Here is an 11,320-nt window from a genome sequence, read left to right as displayed (position 1 = left end):
CCGGCCCCAGGCTCTAGGAAAACAAGGGCGATGCGGATTCCATAGCACCCAGGGGTAGACAGGTTTTGGAAACATCTCCTAGCTGCTCTCAGAGCAATAAATACCTCAATCCTTCCTTCCACAGGTCAGATGGTGGGAGCCTGCGGGAGCCCCAGGAAGGGTCTCTGACTGATGCATTCCCCAGGCAGGGGGGTACATCTCATCTAGGTGAGGGGCTCAGGTGGAAAGGAAGAAAAGAGGCAGGAAGAGAAACAGAAAGGGAAAAACAAGCTGGGTGACAGCATTTCCCAGGGTCCATGTTTAGCAAGGGCCTGCCACGCCCTGCCACGCTCCTCACGGCCATTCCTGGGAGTCCCTGGGGAGTGCCTCCCTCTGCTGGAGGAACTGGGCCCCGTACCTACCACGTGCCATCTGCCCTTTCCCTGCCCTGGTTCTCAGCAGTGTTCATAACTGCTCTGTGACCCTTGCCACCACCAGCCCTGCCTGCCACATGGGGGAGAGCAACCCTTGGTGGGCTGGGCTCCAGCCATTTCCTGTGACACCTCTGGGCCGGGAGATTTTTGCGACAAGCCCCAGCCACTGTGGGTACATATAGCATCCTCTCCAAGATGCCGGGGTGGGAGGACAGAGAGCTCTTATGGACCTGAACATCCCGTTAGGAACACAGTGTTTAAAAATTAAAACATTACCCTGCTGGTACAAGGATGCTGCAGGGACCTAAAATCACTGGCATAGGAAGCACTCCAAAATTATCACCAGGTTTTAAGTGAAGGATTTATTGGCTATCACAGAGCAAGATTTTTTTTTTTTTTAAATCACATTTCCCCCAAAACAGATGCTCAAGTTGAGGGGAAATTGGACTGTTTGTTTGCAAAGGCCCAAAGATGGTCCCAGCATGTCCAGATGCCTGGAAGCAGAGGCGCTGCCTTCCCCAGGTTTCTGGTCCATCACCAACAACTGGGCTGAGAGACACATCCCCACCCGGCTCCCGCCCTCACCCTGTGCACACGGCCCAGGAGTCAGTCCAGCCAGAAAGGGCCGGAAGCCAGAGTGCTGCCCTCCTAGTGCTGCCTCTGGGCCCGGGCCACCAGGGGCACCTCTCACCTATGTAGCGTCAGAGAATTACGTGCACAGGTGCCACACTCACACAGAGGCTGGGACGAGGCCTTCCAACCTTCAGGTACACCAACCACCACTCGGGAGAGGCCAAGGCCTGTTTCCCCAAGTTCATAATCAATCCTTCCCCGTGTCTGCAAACAGCCTTCTGGAAGCTCTCTCCACCCACCTCCAAAATTCAGGAGCTCCAGTGCTCCAAGAGCCTTTGCTTGCCAGCCCCAAGTTTCCTGCCCAGACTGTCCCTGAAGAGAATGTTCTTCCTTTCTCTTGCTTCCTACTTGACTCAGGAGAAAGCCGTGCCTTCAGTGCATTGTTACAGCTGAGGGGAGCTAAGATAGTCTCTGAACTAATAAAGATGGTTCATGCCCTAGGGCCCATGGTGTCCCTTTGGATGGAAAAACATTTCAAAAAGACGTAAGGCCACTGTGTCTCTCCCCTGGGCCACAAACTCCCAGGAATTCCAAGGGTGAAGCTCTTCACACAAGGCCACTATGGAGGAAGGGAGCCTCAGAAGCCAGGCTGGCAGCCCCTTGCCCCAGCACAGCACTGGGCACACCAGCCTGGCGCCACAGGCCATTGCCCTGCCGGGGAATCGGCAGCAGCTCAAGCAGGACCTTCGTCACCAAGAAGACCGAGCACCATTCAGGAGCCAAACCATGATTCTTCTAAGGATGGGGAAGTCCCGATGACGAGGTGGTAAGTACCACATCAGCCTCATGCTAGTGAATTACTGAACACTGGGCTCGAGCCAAATACCGCACAATTTTGTGAAAGTCTAGAAATGCTAACTGTCCTCAGGAGCTGCTCAAATCAGGAGAAAATGATGATGCTGGCTGCATGCACTGCTGCCCCCACTACACACACACACACACACACACTCACACACTCACACACACACACACACTCCCACGCACGTGCGGGGCTCTCCAGCAGGGAAGGTAGGGCTCTTGGGATGAGGCAGCCTGGGGCAAGAGACTGATCGTTTGGGAGTCACCAAAAGTCTGAATGGTGCTGACTCCACTGTCACTGGCTGTGTGACCCCGGGGAGTCCCTTAGCCTGTCTGAGCTTCAACTTCCTCCCCTGGGATGTAAGACCGCTACCTCGCCCTCGAGGATGGTCTGAAGGGCTAGAGACCATGAGCCCAGGGTCAGTCAGGTGGCTCTTCCCTAACTTAGAGGAATCCAGAGGTGGGAAACCACCGGGGGAATGCAAGGCTGCGACACCAAAAGGCTGCGACAAACCCATTGGTCCCATCATGTCATTTACCCACGAGGGCCAGAATCCCAGGAAAAAGACACTGGTAAAGGAGAGAAGACCATTAGGAAGACAAATGTGCCCAGATAGAAAGCCCTCCCAAGAGTGGATTGTTCCAAATTGCTCGTGAGAGCTAACTTGGCAGCAGCGGGCATTTCTCTGGCATGATCTTCCCCATCCTATGGACCAAGCTTCCGATCCTCTGGAATTAGTATTCGGTGCCGGTTTTGTTCAAAGAGTTCTAACATTTTCTCCATGTCGTGGTCAGCCTCAATCACCTGGAAATTAAACACACAGGTCACAGGGCTGCCCCTGACCTCAACATCATCCTCCCCTCACTGATGAAGAGAGAGAGACGGGGGCAGGCAGAATGAGGCAGGGAGAGGCAGGGAAGCCCAAGGTCACAGGCAGAGAAAAAGGAAGGTTAGGGCCAAACAGCTCCCGTTTCTAAGTCAATCCACATTCTCAACTATATTTTCACTTAAGAATCCACGATAGTCGTCCCTGCGGCAAGCTCATGAACGATTTTTTTCTCATCATTTGATATCAACCATTTTTCTATAATGAGGGGAAAAAAAAATTTTTCTTTAAAAATCCAGTACAGTAATGTCTCACTTTCCAGCAACCTCACTGTCTGGAAGAGCCATGAGTACAGCGTTTGAGCAGTCCAGACAGATGTCCCCAAGGCCATGCATACAAGTTTGTGCACAGCCCTCCCTCAGATCCCACACTGTACACGTGTTCCTAACAGTCCGAGGGACCCAATGGCCTGCCTAAAGAAAGTCGGCAGCAGCAAATCAGAAAACGAGGGGACAAGGAAGCGGGGAAACATTAATGGGGCAGAAGCATCAACAGTTAGAAATGGTGAGTGCCAGCAGGAGAAAGGAGGGTAAAAAGCAAACACGGGAATTCAAAGGCATTAGTAGTCTGGGGCAAACAGTCCTACACACCTCAGCACCTCCTAAGGGGGCATCATTGTGTGACAGACCAGAACAGCAACTGACGTTCCTTCAGATGCCCTGGGTCACCAAGAAAAGGTGCAATAAGGCTTTGGGCCTGCCACCCACTGGAGAAGGGACGGGCACGTCAGAAAGACCACCACCCCAAGCGGTTAAGGCCAAAACCCAGGTCCAGGGGCTCTGGCCATCCGGAACACTCCTTTGCTGACAATGCTGGATAAGTGAGATGCTACTGTGCCACCGGTGTAGTGACACTGGGACAGGTCACCTTCTCCCAGGTCTGTCCAGCTCACTAAGGCTCAGTCCAGAACGGGGACTGTGAGACAGAGTCCCTTCCACCCTCCCCGCTTCCTTCTTTCAAATTCTCCAGCTGCAGAGTGACCGACATCCCCCGAGTCGCTCCTCCTTCTAGAAAAGTCTCCCGCCCTGTTAGGGGGGCTTACCAGAACAGGGGCCGCCACGGGGAAAAGGCTCCCTTTGATGAGCCACTCCTCGTACAGGTGGTGAATAGCATCCAGGTATTCCTGCCGGAGGGGGGAAAAATGCAAGGGCTGTCAGGAGCACATAGGGAGCAGACCTCTCCCCCCCAAGGGGTCTCAGGGGCAGGTGAGGTGAATGTCAATGACCACAGGGCAGTGGCTTGGACTAAGGACCTGCAACAGCCACCCTGGCTCAGATGGACAATGATAAACGCGGCCAAGCACTCTGCCGGCCAGCCCACGTGTCGCAACAGTCAGAAGCGTCCCTCTGGCCACCCGCCCATCCCTCCAGCGCACTCTGCTCCACTGGCACTTTGGACGCATCCTCCCACCTGGCTGCTCTCGTTTCCTGCCACTTCTCCATCAGCAGGGCCTCTGTTCCTTCACGGGGGCCTGGGAAGCCTCTGAACCCTCCCTCTGTCCTTCCCACCAAGAGGACTGCGGCCCTCACTGGCCCAGGAGCCCCACTCGGCTGCTCTCACCCCAACAGACAACTTGTAACCTGTGGATCCTTGAAAGCTTAAGGGCCAACTTCAGAAGGAGGACAAGGTGAAACCCAAGGGAAAAGAGGCCCGGACCCGCCCCTAAGGCATCCACGCCTGCGCATCCGGTAGGACTGGACGGCACTCTCCCACAGGCAGGCCCGGGTGCTCTCAGCCGCTGGCAAACACCTCCTCAAGCAGCAATTTACTCCCAGCCCTGAGGCTCTCGGGTAAACCACACTGCTGCCTCTTTACCCACCACCGAGTTCTCCCTTGGCAACAACAGACTTGTCCTGGAGGCCTTGTCAAAACCATTAAGACAATGTCCTGGACAATGACTTGGAAGGACTCCAGATCTGTCACTTCTTCCGAACATCTGGGTCACTGCACAGAGCTGCTGTGCCCCGTCCCAGCTTGGCCCAGACCCGCCCCATTTCACCCTTACTCTAATCACTCCTGTCTCCAGATTTCAAAGCAGCTGCCCAGAACGAGGCTTGGGCCTTCATGGCTGGAATCCACCTTGCTGGTGCCTGGGGCAAACAAGGCTGGGAGGGCCTCAGGAGCTGGACTGGCCTTCTAGGACCCCAGTCCAGCCCATCCTGGGCTCAGACCCCCATGATATCCCAGTAAATGCTTGCCCAGCCTCTGTCTGTGTACTTCCAGTAGCATTCACATGGGGCATTCCGATCAATATTAACTGAGCAACCCCTAGGTGCCAAGGCCTGGGACACATTCTAGGGACGCAGAGGGAATAAGATCTAATCTTAAAAAGTTCATGGTAGTTTTCTGAGGGATGGGGAGCAAACACATAAAGAAATAGTTTCAGAATATTTGTCCTAATGGCTGTGATCATAATAAGCACAGAGGCTGGGGGACCACAACAGAGGGAAGGTCAGAGAAAGCTTCTTGGAGGAGGTGACACCTGAGGCAAAATAAACCACTATGGCAAAGGTACATTTGTGTAACTCCCTGGTGAGGGGTGGGGGGAGGGGGAGGGGGAGGGGGAGGGGGAGGGGGAAGGGGAGAGGGAGGGGGAGGGGGGAGAGGGGAGAGGGGAAAGGGAAGGGGGAGAGGGGGAGAGAGGGAGAGAGGGGAAGAGAGAGAGAGAGAGCATGTGTAGCCACAACTAGTTCTTTATGGCCAGAGCACGAAAGGCAGGGAGTGGAAGCTGATGAAGCCAATCATGCAGGATCTCGGATGGCATGCTACAAGTGGGGACTTTATCCTAGACAGTGGTGAGGCACTGAAGCAGGTGGGGTTAGGGAATTGCATGTGTGGTGTTCTGTACTGGAGACATCACCCAAGCAGCAGTGTGGAGGATGGATTTCTGAGGGGGATGCGGATAGTGAGGGACCAGGGCAAGGAGAGCAGTCCAAGCCTGCTAAGACAGCCCTGACTAGAGTTGATGTGGCCCTGAGCCAGAACCCAGAAGGGTGAGGCACTGGGCAGACACTAGTGAGTTTCACCTCCCAGCCAGGCACTGTGCCAAGCACGGGCAATGCAGCAGCGAGCAAGTGGGCACGTCCTAGCGAGGATCCAGGGGACGGCACAAAGGCAAGCAATTTTCAGGAGGTGGACCAAACAAGCCCGGGGGACACCTGGGCGGGAACGGGAGAAGGGACGCCTCTGAGCCCCGGGGGTGCCCACCACTGAGTCTGGGGCCACAGGAAGTGAAGCAGACCTGGACACCGCACAGGGTCTCCAGCTCAGAGGAAGTCAGAGTTCACCCTCCAACGTGCTCAGTTCCTGTTTCTCTCCCTGCAACAACAGCACAATGATCTCACAGAGGGTGGGGCCAGGCTGGGATGAAGTTGCACCTTTCCCCAGGTTAAAGGGGCTCTTACCAGTGGAATGACCTTCTCCTCTTCCCTACATCTCATCTTTAGCCTCTGGTAACAGGTCTCAGGAGTGGTCTGGAGATAAACTGAGATTTTAAAAAACATATATGGGGCTTTAATTACTCTGTTCATGGCTTGGAAGTGAAAGTGAGGGGTAGGGGGAAGGAAGGCGTGTGGGCAAGGCGTGGAGAGAAACATCTGCCAGCAGCCCTGAGCAGGAGAGGCAGACCAGCTGTGTGGCCAGACAGGCATCTTGACCCTCATCCTGACTTTCATTCTCTTTCCACGTCACCAGCCCCACAGGGTCACCGTGAAGCTGAATAGGTTCCGTACATTGACAGAGCTTAGCACAGGGCCTGGCACCCAGCCTGCCTCAGTAACTGTCGAGGTTCTGTCCCTCCTCCCTCCTTTACAAACTAGAAAAAACCCATCATATCACAATGGACCGAGGGGAAAGCAGTTTGAGGAACTGGCCAGGGTGCTTCTCCAGGAGGGACCAAAAGCCCCAGATTCCATCTGCCCTTTGAGAGAAGGCTGAGTCAAGGTAGGGGAAGAATCGCTGATGGTGAGGGCCCTGCCCACCGCGCCTGCTGCTTGGGGCCCAGCCAACCACCTCCTCACTGGGCCCAGGGGAGGGAGGCCAGGGAGGGACTGTCTCACCGATCAAGTCAATGGACACGTCGATGTTCCTCACAATCCAGTCAAACCATTCCGAGAGGACCACATAGTCCACTTCAGGCATCTTCCCACTGTAACGAGAGTTGTAAGCGTTTTATTATCCCATGAGAAAGTTCCTGGGCTGTGCCATTCCCCCAAAACATCTGGGCACTGCTTTTATTGAAAGGGCAGTGCCAAGGGCACCATGACATAGTGTGATCACATGATACTGGGCGGGTAGTGACGACAAGGACCCGAAACACCTCCGACCTCCCGCTGCCCAGGGACGGGTGATGGTATAATGCAGCAAGTATCTTGGCATTGCCCGAGGGGAGAATTCATTTGGGATTTGAACTCCAAGCCAAGGAAGGGGCTATGAAGCCTGTCCCCTGAGAGCACGGACAGCACTCAGGCTGGGAGGTGGAACAGCAAACCTGTTTCACCTCTAGAAATTTATTTTGTGGAAATAATCGTGGCTGCCCTCTGTAGCACTATTTAAAAAATAATGAAAAACTAAATCATGGTACATCTATCTAACAGAAAACCACACAGCAACTGAAAGATGAGGCTATAAAATAATATTTAATGACATGGAAAATGCTCATAATCAAATTCTCATTATTCAATGAAAACAGGAGGACATAAAACTGTGCATACAGCACGACCCAACCATACTTTCAAGAGTATTCATCCACACATTTTGGAAAGGAGACTGGAAAGAAAACCACCAAAAGGTTAACAGTGCTTTTCTCTGAACTGTAGGACTATGGGAGACATTTTTTTCTTTATCTTTATCTCTTTCTGTATTTTCCAAAATTTAACAACATACTAGTTCTCAATTCGGGGTGGGGGTGGGGGAAGAATTACTACATATTTAAAGTGATAACTGAAAAAGAAAGAAAGGAAGAAGCAGCCCACAAGTGAGAGAGACCTGGCGTCTGTCCTCTGCCCTGGAGGAAATGAGCAGGGAAGAGCGGGAGGAGGGGCAGCAGCTGGAGGAAACAAACCAGGCAGCTGCGGGGTGACCCTCAAAGGCCCAGGAGAGGAATTCCTTTCAACATCCTCCACCCGTCTTGAATATCATCGTGGATCCACTCAGAACTGGGTTTGGCAAGGCGGGCTACAGGGGAGTGGAGGTGCCTGAGCTGTGTGCAGCTGGGGGTCTTCTGCCTGTTGACTAAAGAAGGGGAGGCGGGGAAAAGAGGCCGGTGGAGAGGGTGGTTTGCAGCTGCCCCCGCCACGGGTGGTGAACTGACTCCCACCTGGGGGAGGGGGCAGGATGGGCGTGGAGGAAGGCGCTCTGAAGATGACAGGCTCAAGCAGCCCTGCCTGGGGGCCCAAACGATGGGGCGGGGCACAGACTGGAGGGGGACATCCTCCCCTAGTCCCTGAGACCACCCGACACCCTCAGCACAGAAGAGCTGTGCCTGGCAGAGCAGCAGGAAAATGCACGGCGCCCGGGAGAACAGCAGGGGCAGACGGGCAGTTGTCAGCGCCTTGAGGGGTCTCAGGCATCAGACTTCAGCAGGGACACCAGAGCAGACTAACGTGTGAGGACCAGCACCCGCCCCCCCAAATAAGTGGGGGAGGCTTTGTAGGGGAGGGGAGAGGGAGGAAGTCCCAGGACATTGCAGAAGGGACCAAAATTCAGATACTAAAGGTAACAACTTTGTGATCACGGCTCATATGGTTGCCCATCCCCCAATTCTTTCCTCCTACCTCCTTAAAAGTAGCCCATGATCTATTCAGGGTCCATCCCACAGGACTGAGTGTTCAGGGAAACCTGACCCCAGCCCAAGCTTCAGAGTAAACCAACTGGTCTGAGGGACGTCCTCTCCACTGGCCAGGCTGAGTTGATCAGCCCAGGCCAAAGGGCCCAACCTGACCAGTGAGACATGAGGGAGGTTTGCTGGGGTTTATGGAAACCATGCTTCCTCACACTTAGAGGAGAGCCACTGGCAAGACATCCACCCTCTGGCCAGCAATGAGAAGCCCAGTTCTGCCACAGGCATTGTGTCACCAAGAGGGAATCATATTGAGGACACAAACAAGATAGAGTAGGAAAACAGAGAGAAACAGCACTAGGGCCACCGAATGAAACCAACCCCAAAGCCTGCTGTTAAGACAGCCCGTAACAACCTCAGTGTTCAGGCTACTTTGAGCTGGGCTGCAGTTAGTTGCAGCTGAGAGTATTTGATATTCAGACACCAAACCACTCTTCTTGACATGTTTTCCTTCTCTGGAACAAAGCTGACTCCGAGGGAATGAGGATTTGCAAAAAAGAAGCTGCTGATCAGCCCCACTCGCTCCACCAAACACGCAGCCTGGGGACACAGCACAGACTGGCAACTCGAGGGTGTGGGCCAGTGAGCAGCACACGTGGAGGGAAAGTTGCCCAACAGCCTCCCACGTCATGGACGCTGGACAGTTGGTGTGAGACTGCCCCTGAGGACTTCACCGGTGTCTGTAAGGCTCAAGGGAGGGTCCGTCAAACCCCAGAGCTGGGAGGATACCCTTAGCTGTGGCCACCAAACTGAGTCACAATTCAGGACACAGGTAGCACAGTGTTAACTAAAACCAAACCAACTGACACCACAAAAAGTGTTGGGGCCTGAGAGCCACTGCTCTGCTGGAAATCGGCTCCAGGCGGTCTCAGGACACCTCCTGGGTGGCTCAGGAACCTCCCATTCCCACCTGGCGCAGGTAAACCTGGGACTGCGAGGAAACGGAGGAAGCAGGTCCTCCCTTCCCGATGCTCTCCTCAGAGGTCCCCTGTGCAGATGGCTCCGGGCAGCCTCCCTGAGGGCAGCGTCGGCCGGCAGACCTCCAGAAAACCCTTCCAAGACTACCAGGAGCCATGTGCTGGGGGGTCCAGGACAACTGGCCACCGGCTGAGCGGAGTGAGGAAACAGAAGCTGCCTTCCATGATTCTGAGGGATGTCAGGCAGCGGGCGCTGTTTTATCTGTATCTGCAGTTTTCCTCCTGGGAATCTGCCCGGCTCCTCCTGTGTCTGCCTCGAGAATGGGGCACCCAGCACCACCACCAAGGCACTGCTTTTATTTCCACAGAACACACAGAGGGCAGCACCTCTCTGCAGACCCACCAACGGTGGACTGAGGGGGTTTCACGGTGCCTTCCCCTTATCCTAGGGGGGCAAAACTGAGATCATGGGTCCACACGAATCCTGCTGTTTTGTTTGGCACAGTTTGCTGCCGCCTTCCCCCTGAGGCCCAGAGAGCATGGGTTAAAACAGAAATCCCACACTCAAATGCCAGCCTCCTTGTACACATGACTTTCTTTTGTTTCTCACAAGACCTTGTGAGGTCAATTTTAGCCCCAACTTATAGATGAGGAAAACTGAGGCCCAGAGAAGCTCAGCCCAGCTCTGAGCCAGGGACTGAAGCCTGGCTCTCGGCGGCCCCCAAACCCATATGCTCCTGGCTGCACCACGTGCCCCAACCCCACCTGCCCCGTCTGTCAGCTGAGGGGGCTGCCCCTGGGCCCGTCCAGTGTCTCTCTAGCCTCAGCCTGAGGAAAGCCACCGCTTGCAGGCCCATGACCCAGGCAGTGAGTCCCCAGGGCCCATCAGGGTAGTAGGCAGACCCGCCTGTTGCTCCAAACACAGGGTCTTAATGGATGTCCGCCACCGGCAGCCCCAGGTGAGTCAGTGTGTCACTTCCCCAGCTGGGCCCCATGCAATTCCCTTCCTTCTGCTCTTAGAAAACACCGATCAGGCGATCCTGTAAAACCTGTGTGTTCAACTAGCCCCCAGGGTCGGGCCACACAGTGGCCTGCGTGGCTGCTTTAGCTGCCTGAGTCTTTCTCGCCACCTTCAGCTGTTCATTCCAGCACAGCGCCCACACCTCAGAAGTTCTTCAGGTTCTTTAAGTCTTCAAGGAGACTGTGGAACCAGAATCTTCCTTGTTGGCAATTAACCCCTGGTGGCATAATTGCATGTATGTTCTGCCCACCCCAAACTCGCTGGGGTGAGGATGGGGGCAAAAGAGGCGGGTCTCTCCCTGGAGGAGCTCCTCACTTGTCCGAGGCCCAAAAGGCAAGAAAGCCCTTCCAGAAATTTGGCTTTGGGGGATGCAGAACTGCAGAATGTGGGCTTTTCTGGGCACCCGAGCCTGCAACTGCAGACAGCAAGGCCATGCCTACCGTACTTCCTTCCATCCCAGTCCCTCCAGATTCCAAGCCAAGGCTGCAAGGGCTGCTGTGAAAGAGAAAAGGACCAACCCCAAGGCTGAAGGGGCAGCGGCCGTGCACCCCCGCCTTGTGTAAGGGCTGTCCCCACACAAGCTCCCAGGCAAGAGCTGACAGCCCACACAAGCCGTCTTGTGGTTGCCAGTACCCAGCCGAACTTCCACGGGTGGGAACCAAAACATCCTATTCTGGGTATCAGCAAAGGATCCAGCCAAACCCAGTTCTAGGCATCATTTGGTTTAGGCTCAAAATGATGGTAATCTGTATTTGGGGGGCATGGAAACATCTACTTTCGCAGCACCACTTCACTGTGGAAGGCCCATTGCA

At 54.6% G+C, this 11,320-nt stretch overlaps 1 protein-coding gene across 7 annotated transcripts in view; it reads right to left on the bottom strand.

Moving 5' to 3' along the window:
• Positions 1–761: 761 nt before the first annotated feature.
• Positions 762–11,320, bottom strand: part of TK2 (thymidine kinase 2) — a 29,280-nt gene continuing 18,721 nt past the window's right edge. For 3 of the 7 annotated variants that reach the window (XM_007198056.2, XM_007198057.2, XM_057533887.1), the window contains 4 exons: positions 6,790–6,878; positions 6,136–6,215; positions 3,774–3,854; positions 762–2,649 (listed from right to left, as the gene is read on the bottom strand). In XM_007198056.2, the coding sequence (XP_007198118.1) occupies positions 2,551–2,649; positions 3,774–3,854; positions 6,136–6,215; positions 6,790–6,878 (349 nt within the window). In that variant the 3' untranslated portion in view covers positions 762–2,550. Of the gene's footprint in view, positions 2,650–3,321; positions 3,391–3,773; positions 3,855–5,938; positions 6,050–6,135; positions 6,216–6,789; positions 6,879–11,320 lie in introns of those variants that run through there. The other 4 variants (XR_009006052.1, XR_452541.2, XR_009006053.1 and 1 more) reach the window with 4 other exon arrangements.

Source organism: Balaenoptera acutorostrata, chromosome 19, assembly GCF_949987535.1.
Source record: "Balaenoptera acutorostrata chromosome 19, mBalAcu1.1, whole genome shotgun sequence".
Lineage (NCBI taxonomy): Eukaryota > Metazoa > Chordata > Mammalia > Artiodactyla > Balaenopteridae > Balaenoptera > Balaenoptera acutorostrata.
The sequence above is the reverse complement of the archived record's forward strand: the minus strand, read 5'-3'. Positions and strand labels throughout refer to the sequence as shown.